At 45.0% G+C, this 18,286-nt stretch overlaps 1 protein-coding gene across 4 annotated transcripts; it reads left to right on the top strand.

Annotated features, from left to right (window-relative positions):
• The first annotated feature begins 1,497 nt into the window (after window positions 1–1,497).
• Window positions 1,498–18,021, top strand: tjp3 (tight junction protein 3). Of its 4 annotated transcripts, none has more exons than XM_031574754.2 (30): window positions 1,498–1,753; window positions 6,878–6,934; window positions 7,253–7,377; window positions 7,633–7,735; window positions 8,040–8,319; window positions 8,474–8,577; window positions 8,688–8,874; window positions 9,019–9,097; window positions 9,177–9,280; window positions 9,542–9,629; window positions 9,765–9,859; window positions 10,238–10,396; window positions 10,652–10,709; window positions 11,519–11,604; window positions 11,930–12,017; window positions 12,167–12,258; window positions 12,462–12,531; window positions 12,809–12,873; window positions 13,131–13,194; window positions 13,305–13,461; window positions 13,715–13,823; window positions 14,684–14,903; window positions 15,228–15,427; window positions 15,563–15,658; window positions 15,746–15,825; window positions 15,926–16,136; window positions 16,313–16,413; window positions 16,587–17,201; window positions 17,362–17,408; window positions 17,597–18,021. In XM_031574754.2, exons 2-30 carry the CDS (start codon window positions 6,887–6,889, stop codon window positions 17,709–17,711), a joined length of 3,846 nt encoding a protein of 1,281 aa, XP_031430614.1. In that variant the 5' UTR covers window positions 1,498–1,753; window positions 6,878–6,886; the 3' UTR covers window positions 17,712–18,021. The 4 variants fall into 4 exon arrangements, with proteins under 4 accessions (XP_031430614.1, XP_031430616.1, XP_031430613.1 ...); XM_031574756.2 differs by lacking the exon at window positions 1,498–1,753 and adding an exon at window positions 3,613–3,730; XM_031574753.2 differs by lacking the exon at window positions 1,498–1,753 and adding an exon at window positions 4,448–4,666.
• Window positions 18,022–18,286: the final 265 nt, after the last annotated feature.

Below are 18,286 nucleotides of genomic sequence, written 5' to 3'. Positions count from 1 at the left end.
GTATGGGGTTCAGGTCAGGCCAGTTGGCTGGCCAATCAAGGAAATCAGCATCTCCATAAAGCTTGTCAGTGGACGGAAGCATGATATCCTGGTAGATAACGGCATTGACTCTGGAGTTGATAAAACACAGTGGACCAACACCAACAGATGACATGGCACCCCAAATCATCACTAACTGTGGAAACTTGACACTGGACTTCAAGCAACTTGGATTATATGCCTCTCCACTCTTCCTTCAGAATCTAGGACCTTGATTTCCAAATTAAATGCAAAATGTCTAGTTTCTTTTCTCCTCCGCTCAGGTAAGGCGGTTCTGACGTTGTCACTGGTTCAGAAGTGGATTGACACTAGGAATGCAACACTTCTGTGCGTGGTGGCTCTTGATGCACTGACTCTAGCCTCAGTCCACTTGTGAAGCTCCCCCAAGTTCTTGCATCGGCTTTGCTTGATAATCCTCTCAAGGCTGCGGTCATGCCAGTTGCTTGGGCACCTTTTCCTAACACACTTTTCCCTTCCAGTCAACTTTCCATGAATATGCTTTGATAAAGCACTCTGCGAACAGCCAGCCCTTCCAGCAATGACTTTCTGTGTATTAGTATAGTATTACTAGATAACCTTAATAGCAGCCTATGAGTAGACATTCAGGGGGGGGGACCTGTTGCAATATGCTGGATGTAGCCTTATATGTGCTATATGTGCAATTAATTGATATTGCAGTTACGATTATGGCTTCCAACCATTATGAAAACGAAATAGCCTAATCGAGATCAAAAGATGAATGTGCTGCATTTGGTTTCGCAATGATGCTCTCCTGTTATAAATCCAGCGCCCTCTCCTTTAGAGCTAACCTAAAGTTATAACCTAAACCAACTAACCTAAAGTTATAACCCTATACCAAATAACCTAAAGTTATAACCTAACCAACTAACCTAAAGTTATAACCTACACCAGCAGATACAAGTGGCAGTGCACCATTAATCAGTGGAGAGTAGGCTACTTATCTTTTTAACTGAATATGAAAAAAACTCAGCACACAAATGAGCTAAAAATGATTTTAAATAACACTTGTCTGTATGTATTAGTCTATTTACTATTTCTAAAAAGTAAAGAAGACAAAATATAGGTTAATATATTATTATAATATAATAACATAAACATAAAATGCCTTGATGATAAAACTACTAATAAAGTAAAAACAAAAATACTCTTTAATTAAAATAAAAAAAACACCGAGGGTCCAGCGTCGCCGGGCTCATGTCCGGGCGAAACACTGAATGAGTAATTGGGTTCAATAATCGTGATCTTAATATTGACCAAAATAATCATGATTATATTTTTGTGCAATAATCGAGCAGCTTTAGCATCCTTTAACTAACACGGTGTGTCTAAAACTGACAATGTGCAAAGAGGTTATTTCGCAAGAAACCTACCGGAAGTGCTAAGGAGTGGGACGTTGAAATTCTCACCTGAATTCCATGATAAAGAGCCTCGCCCACTTTCGGTCCTTAGGTAGAGTTTAGCGCGTTGCTCTAAACAGAGCCGTACAGAAACAACCCTCCTCTGACAGCGGGAACTACCACACTTCCCAGGTGCTTTTTGGACCTCCTTACAGGAATAGCAGAATCAGAGCTGCTGGTAAAAGGGAAACGGCAATTGTCATTTTACCTTGGAACGTATGAGCCATATCTGAAGCCAGCACGACCTCCGCATATCAGTGCTCATCGGTTTATCAGCTGCTTTCAAAAGCATTTAAGTAAGTTAGCCCTGTTTACTTTGGCTGTCGCCATAGAGCCTTTAACTTTCTTTGATATCAGACTTCTTAGAGAGAGGCATAGCTGAAGTGAAACCATTAACAATGTTACGCAGATATTTACTTTGTGAGTTTGCGTTTGCAGTAGGCACCATCAGTAAGGCAATACATATCAAATCATGTTCTGTGTACGAGGCACACTGAGAATTACCTCAGTGTAACGAATATTTGTGTTAATAGATGGGTTATTTATATTTGCTCTTTTTATTTTTTGGTCTGAAATTTTAACTGAATCTGTAATGTAAAACTTGTTTGTTTACCCTGTCTTCTAGTATGCTAAGTTGTAGGCCTAAGTCCCCTCATATGACATTCATGGCCCTTACTTCATTACTGAGTAGCCTCGTCACTGGGGGGAAATGTCAGATATTTATTTGACCAGTTAGACTGTGTCTTCAATCCAACTTGTCAGCACAAGCTGGATACAGGCCTACAAACACTCCTGAAATCCTCTCTGAGCATCTGGCTTGAGACTTGTAAACTGTGGCCTTAAGTGTGACTGGTGTAAGTCTTGAGCTATTTGAGATGTCTTGAGTGCTTGAGAAAGGGGTGTTTTCATTGCATGATTGTAGCAGTATTGTCACACTCCTTTGTCAACCTGCACTACAGGTTTTCCTACCTGTACAGGTATCCACATGTTCAGTAGTTTCACTACAGTTTCGACAGCCACATTCCCAAATGACTCTCACTCTCATCTCACTCCGTTGCACTTGCTGCACGAGCTCCATGAGTTTCTGTATTTGAATTTCAAAGACTTTTCAAATTTGAAGTTAGTCCTGGCAAGTTAGTCTGTATTTGAAACAACAAACTCTTAAAAACGTATTAATCACAGAGGTATCCACGGACACACTGTAAATAAGCTTTGCATATCTTTTGTAGATGAACTGCTATATTAATTCCCTTGGAAAAAGTACACTTGTACATCTCTTCCTTTTTCTAGATTTATTCATCTTTGTTAGATTTAGTCTACCCCATAGTATTAAGTACTGTTTTGTCAGTGGACGTGTGTTATATGTTGTGCTAATAGGGCTTGTGCTAAGTGATAACAAGTGGCCCTTGGCCAGGCCAGTGTGGTTGTTAAACATTTACTCCAGTACAGGCAGCTGAAACGTATGACTTGGACAACTTTTCTATGCAACTTCAACGTTTGACATTTGCTCTTTTACAGCATCTAATGTCCATGGTGACATAAAAGGTAGTTTCCCAGCAGGGTGGTTGTTAATCGCAGTATGTCTTTCTGTCGTAAGAGACTGTTTACAGAGCAGAGCGGGGAGGGGCACACCCTCAAGTTGCGAGAAGTATATCCTTCAGAGCTGTTTGCTTTTGTTCCTGCTATCCTACAGTTCCTGTCAAGTGCAGCTCTGGTGTGGCCCCAGGCTTGTGAAATGTTGCAGAGCTGGCTGGGGCTCCTCCCAGAGCAAGCCCAGCATGGCCCCCATCTCCCTGAGAAGTTCATGAGTGATATCAGTTACAGGGACTGGACATAGAAGCCATGGCAGGAGAACAATTTCTGGTTTGTTCATCGTTCATTAGCCATGTGTGGAATGGTCGGAGCGTTTTCTGTTTGAGTGGGAGAGACCTGTGAAATGTACGCTGCAAAAGAAGGGAAAAGACTCTGTAAAAAGACACAACAAACAAGTGTCTGTCTGTTTCACACAGATCGGTAGAAATGATCCACTGTCAGCTATCAGCGCTTTCTGAAACTCAGCCTCTTCTCTGCCTTTTGTGCTGTAAGCACCTGGTTAATAATTAACACACGATGGTAATGATTGCCCTGTTGCCATAGCACAACACCTTACTCATTCTCTAACCCGGCTTTTCTGTTTCACCGGCCAGGAGATGGTCTGTCGACCCAGATGAATGTGGTCAGACTTTTTGTAATGTCATTTGCATTGTGTTACTGGTGTGCTGTGCTCCGCTGTGGTGAGTGTGTGTGTGTGTGTGTGTGTGTGTGTGTGTGTAAGTGTGTATGTGCTGTGCTATGTGTGTGTATGCATGTACCTGCATATGTGTGTTAGATTGTATGCACTTATGTGTGTTGTCAGGATGAAGGTATTTGTGTCTGTATCAGTGACCGGCCCCTGCCGAGATAAGGTGTTCTTTTGAAAGTCCATTTCCAACCCGGAACTGTGTCCTAACAACGGGTTGGATTAAGCTGTGTTTTCATTTTGCACAATGTTCTCACAGATCTCTCCTTCCATAAGATGCCAGGGTGGCTGGTCAGTCTTTTAAGAGCTGGATTCAGTGCTCTTACGTAGCCTAGAAGTCCAAGCGGTTTTGTAAGGTGTTTGAGCAACATACTGAACCTTCCTCCAGAGGCCAGTCAAGGGTTCCTCCAGCAACAGGTGTTGCTATTTAAAGGGATGGATACAGACTCTTTAGTTGAGGAATGCACAATAAGGATATAATGTGTCTCTAAGGTAGTCTTGAATCCATGGCCATGTAGTAAATGTCATAAGGTGTTTTAGTTCCTTCTGCTCCCTGTGTGTTGTGGGATTTCCTGTGTTTGCCAGGCTCCCCCTTAACTCCATGGCAACGGTGGGCAATGAAAGTCAGGAAGGTGGGGGAGCAGAGAGGGGTGGGGGAAATTTCCTCAGGTGGGCTGGGCTTACGCAAGGTGTTTCTCCCAACCAGCACCTAACGGTCAGGCTTTGATTCCTCTTTATCTGAGCAATCGATGAATGGAATAGAACCGCGTGTTCTACTGAGTATTGCATGAATGCGTTTCCTTGGTTGAAGTTTTCCTTGACGAACACATAGGTGGAAGGAAGGTTGTCGTTTTTTGGGGGGGGGGGAAGGGCAGCCGAGGTCGCAGGTGTTTCTCGTGCCCTGGGAATGGCAGTTCGGTTTGTGAACCCGGTGAGTGTTACAGCCTTCTCATTGTTTGCTCTGAGTGTCTTTAAGCAGTGGGCAGCTCGGCCTATGTTTAAGATCCTGTTGCCTTTGGGTTAAGAGACACGTGAACGTTTTTGAGAGCAAGGACATGTGTTACACTGCAGTAAACCTTTTGTCTCAATGTCACAAGCTGTACGTGTAGGCCACTGCTGAACCAATGGCAGCCACCACTTTCATTGCCAGGAGCTGCTGCCTGAAATATAAATGTAAACATTAAGCAAAGTGTTAAATCCTGAAATGTTTGCATTTATAATCAACATAGTGGAAAATATTGTCTGCTGTTGTAGTGTTTTTTTAAACATCAACAACATTTGTGCGTTTATGATTCAAGTTCTGTTGTGGGTCTTTGTGGAGCCAAATGGTTTTTCAGCGTCCCCCTTTAGTATAGACAAAGAGTGGGTGACTGATGTCTCCTTCGTTGCACTTTTGATCACAGCATGTATGCACTGCCTGTCACAGCATGAAAGAAATGGGTTAATCCAGTTTTAGAAATAATACTCAGTTAGGATTACTATGAAGAAGCACTTTGTCTTCAGATTCAACACTCTAATAGTGTTGTTGGTGTTATTCATTACTCAGTGTCCAGCACATTTAAATGCATGTGTCCTTCCTTGCCTTGTGCTTTGTGTCTCGGGTGGAAATGACCTATTATGTTTGTCGGAGAAACCCAGCTGCTGTTAATAGGTTACAGAGTAAGTGTTTTTTTTTTTTTTTTAGGCTCTGGAGAGCAATCAATAGTTCCTGGATAGCCTCACTTACAGGTCCTGCAAATATCCAAAACGCTGACATTTGCATTGTTTGATAAGCAGATTGGCTATACTTCCTCTGCTGTGTATATTAATGGGTCTGTCTGTCTGTCTGTCTGCCAGCCTTTGTTTGTGTGTGTGTGTGTGTGTGTCCCCCCCCCCTCCCTGCGGGCAGAGAAACCTCCCCCTCCGTCTTTCTACCTTGAAACAATCTGAAGTACTGTTTCAGTGATATCTGGCTGAGTCATCTTAGAGTGGCACTTACCAATCAGTTTCGTTGGTGTGGTGAAGTCAAACCGAGGAGTAAGAATGTGTAGGAAGTCTGTGTGTAATTGATCCTTGTTATGTCATGCTGTCTTAGTGCGTGTATACTTTATTTGTGGGGGAGCTGAAATCACTGTGCCGTTCATTTGACCTTACTGGCCTTAATAAACCAGCTCTCGGGCACTTCAAAAGGCCACATGTTTAGAAGGCTCCAACACACACGTTCGTTCTTCTTGAAGAGAGATTACCACTGAGATTGGACTTTGTGTGACGTGTACGTCTAGTTATGGGGATTTGGATATCTTTTAAATGATTCAGAATCTCTCCACTCCTTTGAACACATTTTAGTGACACATTTCATGTGGTTGGTCACTCCAAACAGAATGACTCATTTTATTGTGAAGTTTCTAGTTTGGATTGAAAGCATCTTTTTGAACTACATAGACAACAGGTTTCTGACATTCTATAACTGTTTGAAATGGCTATAAAACAAGTGACTACAAATCAGGCTACTACTGTATGGAAACCACACATTTAATAAAAGCTGTGTGATCTGTCATCATGGATCAAAACCCAGTATATTACTGAAGCCTGAAATGCCGACATGGTCCAATCCAGTTTCAAAACGACCAAAAGCGTAGTACTTGTACGTAAATGTGTTGATGCTTATCGATGATCCGGCCCCGGTGTTAAGGTTTGAAATAACAGGTATGCGGGAAATGCAGTGACAAGAGCTAGGCACGCTAAGAATGCTAAAGGGTGCTCTGTGTGTGTGGGGGGGGGGGCCTGACTAAGGGTTTGGTCGGGACGGTCCATTGGTTCATTGGTGTCAGGTGTCGTCTCTGTTCGCAACGCGAGTCTAGCAGCAAGTGCTGCGGGGGATGGCTGTGGTTGGGTCAGGCTCCTCCCCATTACCTGTCCCGCAGGAATGTCACAGGTGTGGGCATGCTCATGTTGACTCACTCTTCCTGTTCCACCTCAGACGAGAGCACACAGGGGAGTGAGCTCTGCCAGAAAAGTGAGGCCCTGCCAATGGATTAGTGCTTATGTTTTTGTCCTGTTTCACTGTTACCGTTGTTATGTACCATAGTTACTTTTCATTTCCATTTGGAAATCGAGTTTTTGATTGAATGTGACGCTTTAATCTTTCTGTGTTTTCTTTCAGCACCCAGACATGGAGGAAATGACGATATGGGAGCAGCACACAGTAACACTGAGCAAGGTAAGTGTGTTTACATACACCTCTGCTTACAGTAGTACACACCCTGCGCCCTTAACTGTGTTAGCGTTGGGCAAACAGTGGGGCTCTTTGAAAGATTGACTCGTGAAAAAATACTGAATTGCTCAGTAGAAACGGCAATGGTCACAAGCGTGACAGACTTCACGCGCCATTATTTCAGAGCCACCGTCAACCACACCCTGCTGTTTGGAATTTAAGATTGGGGAGGTCATGTGGCACAGTGGAGTGTAATGTGCTCTCTCTCTCTCTCTCTCTCTCTGTGTGTGTGTTTCTCACTCTTTCTTTCTTTCCCTCTAACAGGATCCGAAAATGGGCTTTGGCTTTGCATTGTCCGGGGGCCGAGACAAGCCTAATCCCGACACAGGAGACACGGCGGTGGTGGTGTCTGACGTGGTGCGCAATGGACCTGCTATGGGGGTGCTACAGTGAGTTGTCGTCTTCCTGGCTCTGAGTGACCTTTTTATTCACAACAATAGTTCCACTTCATATCCTACTACAGTTTTTCAGGTCTAACCTGCCATATGTTTACCTGCAGCAGTGATGGTGTATCTCTCTCTCTCTCTCTCTCGCTAACTCTCTCAGACACACACACACACACACACACACACACACACACACGCACACCTGTTCCATGCTAAAGCTGACAGGGCTTTTGTTCTTCCTTTCCTCTCTTTGAACAGTACCCGAGATCGTATTGTTATGGTCAATGGGGTTTCCATGGAGAATGGCACGTCTAACTTCACAATTCAGAACCTGAAGAGCTGTGGAAAAACAGCGAACGTTGTAAGAACCAAAAAAACGCCATTTTAGCTCTCAAACAGGCTCTCAAACACTTCACTTCAAGTCTTTCCTCAGAAGGTCATAGGCACAAGCTCAAGTACATCAGTACTACAGCTATCATGTAGAAATGGAATGGTTTTTCCATAGTTTTTGTTTTTGTGTTACAAAAATGTATTTGCTAATAGTGAAATCGTTGAACTGCATGGGTAGAGATAGAGAGGATGGAGAGAGCAAAACATATGTGATGTTTTACTTTTTCAAACCTAAATCAGGCAGTTGTAGTAAATGTCAATCTCATCTCCTCCAGACAGTGAAGAGGCCCAAGGTGATCCAGATACCCATCACCACCAGGCCGACCCGCGCCCAGTCCAGCTCCAACCTGCTGGCCGAAGACCCCAACCACCGGCGGCCCCGCAGGGGCTCCGACACGGGCAGCTACGGCAGGGACCCTCGCAGGGGGCGCAGCGCCTCTCCGGAGCGCAACGGCCACGACCTTGCCCTCATGTCCGGCTTCAAGCGCCTGCCGCAGCAGGACGCCGCGGACAAGCCCATCAGAACCACGCTGATCAAGAAGAAGCAGACCGATGGTGAGGGGACTGGGGGAGCCTTTAGTTACTGTCGGGAAGAACAGAAATGGATCCTTCTGTCTTTGAAAATGTGTTTTTGTAGTAGGGATGGTCATTAGGTAAGAGTGGTTGAAGGAATTGGAATGATGACTTTGTGCTGTTTATCACTGTTCAGAGTACGGAATGAAGCTGGGAAGCCAGATTTTTATTAAACACATGACGCCTACTGGACTGGCTGCCAAAGAGGGGACTTTACAAGAAGGAGATCTTGTTCTGAAGGTAATATTCATCCATTCCCGCGGTCTTTAAATGGGTACTCCTCACGATGACTCAGTGTTGAAATGACACTGAAATGTTCCAATTTGATCACGATTCTGATTGCTCCATAGATCAATGGAATGACCACAGAGAACCTGTCACTGCTGGAGACTAAGCATCTTGTGGAGAAGTCCAGAGGCCGGCTGACCATGGTGGTCCTGAGAGACAGCCGAAAGTTCTTGGTCAGCATCCCTGAAGTGGAAGACAGTCCACGGAACAGTGGGGATGAGAGGCATGGAGACAGCTCTGAGCTAGAAGGTGAGAGATGGAGGTGGAAGTTCCCCAGGTCCACTGATGATCAGTGTCTCGTGTGTATATATATATATATATATATACAGAGCGAGCAGCATTTCACACCAGCTCTTTAGATCAAATATCTGATTCTACATTTCGCTCGCTTAGACATTTCAGATCTGGATTCAGATTCGCCAGCCAGGGGCAGATCATCTCGTCCCCCCGCCCGAGAGCGTCGTACACACAGGTACTTTCACCTGCTTCATCAGGTCAGGTTTATTAGGTCTGCTGTGATCTCTGGTCTGAACTGAGCCTATGTGTTCTAGAACCCGAGCAGAAGCTCCTCCGCCGAAGCCAAAGTCCCGTGACCCGTCTCCTGTGCGCACAACGCTGAACCGACCCCCCGCGCACAGCCTTCCCAGGCGGAGAGGTGAGTCCAGCAGGGCAGCCCAAAGGACATCTAGTACTGCACTGATCCTGGATACACACACACACACACACACACACACACACACCTATGGCAGGGAATCACCTAACATCATATGCTTAGCTGTCACTGAACCACTCTCCATTCCGATGTGGAATCAGATGTAACCATCTTCTGTCACTCAGTGGACTGTGATGTTTGTTGTGATCTCCACTGCTCCCACAGTGGCCTAACTTCCCTTTGGTGTATTTTGATTGGCTGCAGCCCCCTCTGAGTCTGAATCAGACAGAAGCGATTCTCCTCCCCCTCCAAGAAGGGACAGCCCAGACACGAGGGACTCTGACAGATACAGGTGAATATGGATAGTGTGCTGTTAATACCATATGTTTGGATATTTACGTCTTCACTCCCGAGAGCCATTTTTGTACAACTCAATTGTATTGCATCGAGGTTGTTTTTGCTTTTAAAGAGTTTTTCATGATTGCAGGGTTCTGTCTGGCATCTCCACTCTACCCAATCCTCGTGATTCCCCGAACTGGAACGCCCCACGGCCCTCCTCCTCCGCTTCACGCCCACGCAAACGTACGACCTCTCTTCTAGTGTCCTACACCACACCCCTCTAGATGACCTCCCAGTTTAGAAACTTCTAAAGCAGTTGAATAGGTCTGCAGATGTGAATGACATTACAGAGCTGTATAAATGATTATTTACATCATTATTATTATTACAGTACATTATTATCACACAATTGAATTGATGATCATTCTAATAATATAATACAGTCATCACAGACACCTGTGTTTGCACTCGACGAAAAGAACATCCTGTGTAAGCTGGGGCAAGCAGTCGGTAAAACAAAGAGTTAGAGGAGACTTCAGTGGACCAGTACTATCGAGGGAACTCAGTGGTGCCCATCAGGTGTTTACCTCCCTGCTCTCTCCCTGCTCTCTCCCTCTGCAGCGGTCTCCGAGTCGGACTCTGACAGGGGCAGTTCTCCCCCAGCCAGACGGAAGAGTCCCAAGACTGATAGCCACGCGAGATACAAAGTCCTCCCTGATCTGCCTGCCAACCTGCGTGCCAACTCCAGGGGCTCCTCGCCATTCAGACCTCCACCGCCAGGTCAGTGCGAGGTTTACACCTTTAAATAGCGGTGTTCTCTCTCTCTCTCTCTATCTCTCTATCTATCTCTCTCTCTATCTCTCTCTCTATCTCTCTCTCTCTATCTCTCTCTCTCTCTCTCTCCTGAGGGACTCCTGACCCCTGAGAGACGGTTCACTTTTAGTAATTACCGATTGTACAGGTTTCAACATGTCTTGGGGAAAGATGGGCTGAGATGTTTGGCTAAGTGAAATGTTTAATTGTTCATTTCCACAGATTCAGAGTCGGAGTCAGATGGCAGCACCTCCCGTCGCACCCAGGACAGCAGATACAGGTATTAGGAGGAGGCCTAGCAGCCAACCCTGCCTTGCTGGCCCTTCTGCAGGAGCCTCGGGACGGGGCCACTGTTACAGGGGCCACTGATCAACTCATGCCTAAACCTAGACCTCACCCTAGTTTCCTAGCTTTGGTTATGATTTTTGATGCTATGTTTTTTTTTTTTTTTTGCTAAATCACATATTCATTTTAGTTTTGACTTGTTAGTTTTTTGTTTGCTCGTCATTTGTGTATAGTTTGTTCTCTCTTTTTTTTTTTTTTTTTAAACAATTTGTTCCAGTGTGAATATGTGTGCTAATGAAATAATAAAATGGGGAAAAAAATCCTTCTGAGCATGTCCCTGTAGTGTATGTGCTTTTAATTTATTTTCAACATCTGCCCACTTTTATCATCAAAATGATTAAAATATGGTCATTAGCAGTCATCTGCTCTGAGACTCCTGTGTTACACAAGTGTACACTCTACATTACAATGGGCCATTTGTATTGATTTGTAGGCCAGATTTAAGCCTATGAAGGAAAAGAAAGGTTATTTCGCATCAAAAAAGTTAGCCTTTGAATAAAAGTAAACTGGTCAAGTGACCTCCTCTTGGTCTGTGCCATAGCACGTCATGAACAGATCAAAATGGATGTTAGGAGGCTTCGCCTGCGTTGTGCAGTGTGGTGAAGTTCAAAGGTTCCACAATTTTTCCCGGTATTTATTTGAGTTGCCACTCAGTTCCTTGTCCCTCCCCTTTTTCTCTCTCTCTCATTTTCACTCTTATCTCCAATTCACCTCTGACCTCTAACCTCTCTCTGTCTCTTCCAGAAAGCCCCCAGGGGTTGCTAAAGCCCCCGCAGTAGAACCCCCACGCTGGACCGCTCCCACAGTGCCCAAGCCCACCACTGACAGGGGTGAGTGCGGATCACCTACAGCACACATTCATTTTCACACTCGTAGGCTGTTCCAACCGCATGAGCCTTTTTCTCGAAAGTGCTTAAAGGGGCAAACACCTCAAAAACCGAAATGAACTAGCAAAACTGTCAAAACTAAAACAATTCTTGCCACAAAGAAATGCCAAACCTTATCAGCATCAATACATTATCATTAACTGGATGTGGGCTCACTGAAGAGATGTGTTTTGACTTTGAAATGTCAGTATCTGCATCCCTGATTAAAGTGTGACTGGAGTCTCGTTGTTCAGTGATAAGACATGTTTACCATCACGTGTTGAAACAGGTCCCTCAGATACTGAGTCTGAGGCGAGTTATGCCCCTGCTCCAAGACCGGAGTCTCCAATAAACAGGGGCTCCTTGAGAGCAATTGGGTGAGTTGAACCACAAATAGTGATTTGATGTAAAGTAGTCAAATTCAGACATCAAGTACAAATCCGGCTATAAAAGTAGTTTGTATTAATGTGCAACTAAGGTATTGGCCAATCGGCAATGAGGTGACATGTTTTACTTCCTGTGCCAGAGGTCTTCCTGAAATGCGATCATCACCAGTCGTGGTCAGACAGGAGGACTCTCTACGAAGGGTCTTACCCCCAGCCAGGCCTCCACCAGAAGGTCTGTTCCATAGCATGTACACTAACGTTCATACTTTATCTCAGAGGACTAATACTGTACTATACAATAGAATGGTTAGAATAGAAATTATAAGAAAGGAGACGGATTTAAAACAGCAAAGCTGCTCCTATACATTCAACCCTCCCTCATTGTTCACTCTCCGTGTGTGTGTGTGTGTGTGTGTGTGTGTGTGTGTTGTGTAGACTCCTCTGAGTCCGAGCGAGCCCCATCTCCCCCCAGACGCTATGAGAGCACGGACGAGAGCAACCACAGGTACCCAATCAGATCCTTCTTGTACTGCCCTCTGATCCGGGCTCAGTTCAGTGGGCCCCACCCCACATGGATTCTCACCAGGCTCAGATGTCCGTCACCCATAGAAAGGGCAAAACACTTCCTCCTTCGGGCTGGGCCATTGTTAATCAATGGGAAATGTTTCCCCTGTGTGCTAAATCCATACTCAGGAGGTGTAGTGTTTGTTGTGCTAGAAGACTGTTATTAGGCACCACGTGTTTGAATTCATATCGAATGGGCTGTTATTTTTCACTTTCAGTTTTCCACGCGCCAATGGTACGCTGCGTTCTGATGTGTCCAAGGCAAGCAACAGCAAGCCACAAGGTAGGTGTACTTCTTTCTGTTAGTGTAGTGTTATGCTTCAAGCATGAGATGGTTAATGATTGCTCTCATTGCTGAATGGAATCAAAGTCATTAAGAAGTCCTTGAGATCCTGAAGGGTTCCTCATTGAACCGTGTGATCAGCTTCACCCCAATGTTACTGTTAGGTTAAGAAAGACACGTCACTGAACTCGGAGCATTCTTTCTATAGAAACTGTGTATTTTATCTCCTTCTAAATCGCGTGTGCTTTATCTTCCAGTGAAGGCCATAGAGGAGCCAGTTTACGCTCTCCCTCCAGATGCCTTTCCCACTTATAACCAGGGGTGAGATTTCACTTGTGTTTATACTCATTGTGTGTGTGTGTGTGTGTCAGTAGGTGCTAATGTATGTGTACCTTGGGAATTGAACCTGACTTCATGTCTCTGGCTCTTAGGTATAGCTCAGACCAGAATGTAGTGGATTTTGTGAAGGACGGCAGTGTGGGCTTACGGCTGGTCGGAGGAAATGATGTGGGGATCTTCGTTGGGGGCGTTCAACCCAACAGTCCTGCACAGAGGCAGGGGATGAAGGAGGGGGACCAGATCATGCAGGTAGATGGAGCAGTATTTTAAATGCAGTCACTTAATAGAACTATTTTTAATACAGCCCCTTAATAGAACTATTTTTAATACAGCCCCTTAATAGAACTATTTTAAATACAGTCCCTTTATAGAACTATTTTAAATACAGTCCCTATAGAACTATTATAGGCAATACGGTTCTCTGTTCAGAAGCACAGAACAACACGTGGTGTTTCTGTGGTGAGGAAAACATCAGTTTAAATGTAACTGCGGGTTTTTGCAGGTAAATGGCGTAGACTTCAATCACTTCACACGAGAGGAAGCAGCCATGTATCTGCTGAACGTCCGCACAGGGGAGCCCATCTCCCTCCGCACACAGAACAAAATGGACAGTAAGTACACAGCTATCTATTTTTTAAAGCAACAGTCAGACTTTTCGGTCTAAAACTAGCAAGCTTACTTCCTGAAATGCACGCCTTACAAAAACCTTACAAACACCACCAACTGATAAAAAGCTGATAAAAGCTTTCTAACATGGTAACCATTGGTGATATAGTTCTAAAAGCATTCCATACATTATCGTGAGGTGGAACACAGAACTAGATGGATATATAGTGTGAATATAATACATAGTGGCTAGTATGAATTAGAACTAGTTTTCTATAAAAAACATACATCAAAGGGTGGCAGATTGTTCCATAGTGTGGGTTTACTGGTAGGCTATTGTTCCATAGTGTTGGTTTTACCAGTAGGCTATTGTTCCATAGTGTTGTTTTACTGGTAAGCTATTGTTCCATAGTGTTGGTTTAGTGGTAGGCTATTGTTCCATAGTGTTAATTTACTGGTAGGCTATTTTCCATAGTGTTGGTTTAGTGGTAGGTTATTGTTCCATAGTGTTGGTTTAGTGGTAGGCTATTGTTCCATAGTGTTAATTTACTGGTAGGCTATTTTCCATAGTGTTGGTTTAGTGGTAGGCTATTGTTCCATAGTGTTGGTTTCACTGGTAGGCTATTGTTCCATCGTGTTGGTTTAGTGTTAGGCTATTGTGGCTGATGTGTATATGCACCCCCTCTGTCCAAACTGTCACATTATCCCAGGAAGTGGTGTGTTCTTCCAGTGAGCTTAAGGCATTATGCCATTTGGAATGATTAACCTTTACTTACCACAACAACCTACACACAAGTTTTACAACATCATGACCTTGTCTAGACAATTCAGTGAGTTCCTCATCTCCTGCGCCTCTTTGCCATAGTTTACAAGAAGATCATGAAGTCCAACATCGGAGACTCCTTCTATATCCGCACACACTTTGACCATGAGGCAGAGGGCAACGTCGGCCTGAGCTTCACCCGGGGGGAGGTGTTCCGCGTGCTGGACACCATGCACCGGGGCAAGCTGGGCAACTGGCTGGCTGTGCGCATGGGGCATGACCTGCACGAGCTTGACAAGGGAACCATCCCCAACCAGACCAGGTGTGTAAAACCGTACATGCTTCAGCTACAGCAGACATGCTTCATGGATATCAAGATGTACAGCAAATTAATTTCACAACAGTCAAAGAGGAAAACTCCTTTTTTTTTTTACTTCACTTTAACTCAGTCTTTATTTAAAGTGTGCACTCAACACTTGGTCATTTTCAACAGATGCACAGTTGAAACCAGTATGATGGTGTGGTTGTTGATTGCTTAAAATAGGTGACCTTGTTTGAAAAGGAAAAAAACAACTGCACGAACATGTGGTTAGGAAACAATGGGTGTTTGACTTTGACCTGATGGTGATGCTCCCCTTTGCTGCAGGGCTGAGACCCTGGCCAGTACGGAGCAGGCCCAGAGGGTATTAGCGGCTGAGAAACAGGCCTCAGGTCAGAGGGCAGAGTTCTGGAAGATGAGGGGGCTTCGGGGGGCCAAGAAAAATACCAGGCGAACCCGAGACGACCTCCTGATGCTGACGATCCAGGGCAAATTTCCAGCCTATGAAAAGGTCCTATTGAGAGAAGGTAAGGAGGCCAAGCAAGAAACTGTTATTGACATTTATGAAAAACTATCCTTTGAAGGGTATTTTCCTTGTTGCTGAAGTTGCTGATTAGTCAGAATGTGGCTAACCTTGAGACGTTTTGTTCTATGTTTTCCAGCTAATTTTAAACGACCCATTGTCATCCTTGGCCCTCTAAATGACATTGCCATGGAGAAGTTGGCCAGAGAAATGCCAGATGAATTTCAAGTTGCAGGTAAGTTGTTTTTTTCAATCACAGTAACTGTAACTCATTTAGGAGCTTTAGAGGATCTCCCTTTTCACTCGTTGTTTTCTGCTCCAGATATGGTTCCCAGGAGCGGAGCGGAACGCACTTCATCCACTGTGATCAAGCTGGACACTGTGAGGAAGATCGCTGAGCAGGTCAGAAACTAAACATGACTTTTGGAAGCCAATAGAGATGTCTTTCGAGAGATGTCTTCAGTAACTTGGTGTTGCTTAAACGTTCCATTTGGCATTTCAGAACAAGCATCCCTTGCTGGACATCACTCCCACCGCAGTGGAGAGGCTGAACTACATACAGTACCACCCCATGGTGTTCTTCCTGGACCCTCACAGCCGTAAGGACGTGAAGACCATGAGGCAACGCTACGCTCCTGACTCCAACAAGAGCTCTCGCCGTCTCTATGCCTCGGCCACGAAAGTTAGGAAACACTACAGTCATCTGTTCTCTGGTAAGTTGTCCCATGTGACATAAAGTAAATTAAGCTATAAAGTAAATTGGCTACTGAAAAGGTACTAAAAGTGATTTACAATAAAGAAATGTCATTATTACGTGCCCACTATCAGTGAAACCAACCAAATAAAACATTTATCATTCAATAACTATTACATCTGCTTGCCTCCACAGCCCACATTGATCTGCAGCCTGGTTCACATGTGTGGTATGAGGCTCTGAAAGACAAAATACGGCAACAGCAAGCCAAGCCAGTCTGGGTCTCCGAAGTTACGGTATGCAACACCATTATACTGTTTTAGTGTTGAATGTGTTTTGAACATGTATCCTCTTGAGTTTAATATATCATCCATGGAGGGTCAATTCTGACCACACTTGGTAAATCAATATGACAAATCAATATGAAAACATCAACTTGGTAAATCAATATATTTGTGTTTGTGTGCAGCTGGAGGGGGGTGAGACGGAGGTGCTGGATGAGTTGGCCCCTGATCACGCTTCAGACTACCTGAGCTGCGACAGCCGTGCGGCCAGCGATTACGAAGACACAGACGGAGAGGCCTACACCGACGGAGAGCTGGGAGAGCTCTACACTGACAACGAGGACATTGACGATCCCTTTAGTCCCCCGGAGGACGTTGCGCGTCACTCCAGGAGCAGGGGGACCGCCTTGGCCCGCTCTTCTGAGCCTGCCAGGGACCGCGACAGCCCTAGCCCTAGCCCTAGCCCTGAGCCCCACCACAGCCTAGCGCCTGCCCCCGAGGCTGAGCCCGTGTACCAGCTCCCCCCTGACGGGCTGCCCCCCATCCTCTACGTCCCAAAGCCCCAGTCTCAGCTGCCCCCTTCTTACAGCCCCCCACGTCAGGACGCCCCGTCCCCACGCAGCCGCAGCTTCAGTGACTCGGACTACAGCGCCACAGAGATCCAAGTCCCAACTACGCCATCAGATGGACCACCAGACTTCCAGGCTCCAGACCCCAGGCCTAAGGGTGCAGAGCCTCCTCCAGAGAGCCCTCCGCCACCGCCCGTTACACTGTCCTTCATAGAGGAGAAGCTGCAGCAGGTACAAGCACTCAATCCTCCCCTACTCATCCTTTATATGTTCATATATGATGAAGAATTCACATGATGTTTCCACAGTGACCCTTGGTGTAGCCATTTTCAGTTTTTCACACTCACACTCAGTCACACCCTCACCCTCTCTCACTCTCCTCCGTCCTTAGACTCGCATGGCAGAGCCTGGAGAGAGACAGTCCCCTCAGTTCCTTGTGTAAGTATGGCACCAGCTCATCAAGGGGAGATATCCTAAATGCGATGTATGCCAGTGCCCAGGTGGCCAATATAGCTCAGTTGAAGTCAATGCGTTATAATGGAGAGCTTTAATTTATGGTGTTATAATGACCATACAATTTGAGGAATGGCCGCAATGAATATTAATTATTTATTATTCTCCAACAGGCTAGCGCATCACGAGGCACTGCACAGTCGCCGGACCCAGATCAACGGGAGTGACAGCTCAGAGGATCAAGATGACTTTGATGACAATGAATGGGGTTCAGCCACGGAACTGTAAAGGACATGTTTTATGAGCAATGTATCCTGAAAAGACTCTCATTCCTCCTGATCTTCTCTTTATCTGGATTGCCAAACGGGAGATGACTTGACAGACCACACCATCTGAGCCATTAGCCACGTATAAGGCTAATATTACAGCTACATTTCCACAGTACTCTACTCTAAGAACTCTTGGACATATACCATCCTCTGCACGAACAATTGCTGACTACTGAGCTTGATGTTTTATACTGACAGAGTTTGATGGGACTCAACCATGGATGTTTATGTTAAATAATTTTAAATAAAAAAATGTATTCTAAAACATATACAGGCTTGTCAGGGCAATGTCTTGATTGACATGTTTCATATGTAGTGAATCAGTACCTACTGGAAATCGGTACAGATTAGTCTGCTATTGTCAGGATTGTCTACCAAAGTTAGTTTGCTTTAAGCCTGAAGAAAGTATTTTTGGCCAATTGAGTCAAAAAGGTGAACAATTATCTACAATATTCTCCCTTTTAAAGGTAGACACAACAGATGCCTTCATTGCGTTTTACAAAGTTTTATTTCAATATCCCCAAAAAATCTCTC

Source organism: Clupea harengus, chromosome 10 (genome assembly GCF_900700415.2).
Source record: "Clupea harengus chromosome 10, Ch_v2.0.2, whole genome shotgun sequence".
In the NCBI taxonomy this organism is placed as follows: Eukaryota; Metazoa; Chordata; class Actinopteri; order Clupeiformes; family Clupeidae; genus Clupea; species Clupea harengus.
The sequence above is the reverse complement of the archived record's forward strand: the minus strand, read 5'-3'. Positions and strand labels throughout refer to the sequence as shown.

What these genes read in the sequence shown, in the direction of transcription:
- tjp3 (XM_031574753.2), top strand. Translation starts at nt 4,643, where the DNA reads ATGGCAGTTCGGTTTGTGAACCCG. An exon ending in GTGGAAAAACAGCGAACGTT is followed by an intron (nt 7,736 to 8,039) that starts GTAAGAACCAAA and finishes CATCTCCTCCAG; the next exon opens with ACAGTGAAGAGGCCCAAGGT. An exon ending in CTACAGTCATCTGTTCTCTG is followed by an intron (nt 16,137 to 16,312) that starts GTAAGTTGTCCC and finishes TTGCCTCCACAG; the next exon opens with CCCACATTGATCTGCAGCCT.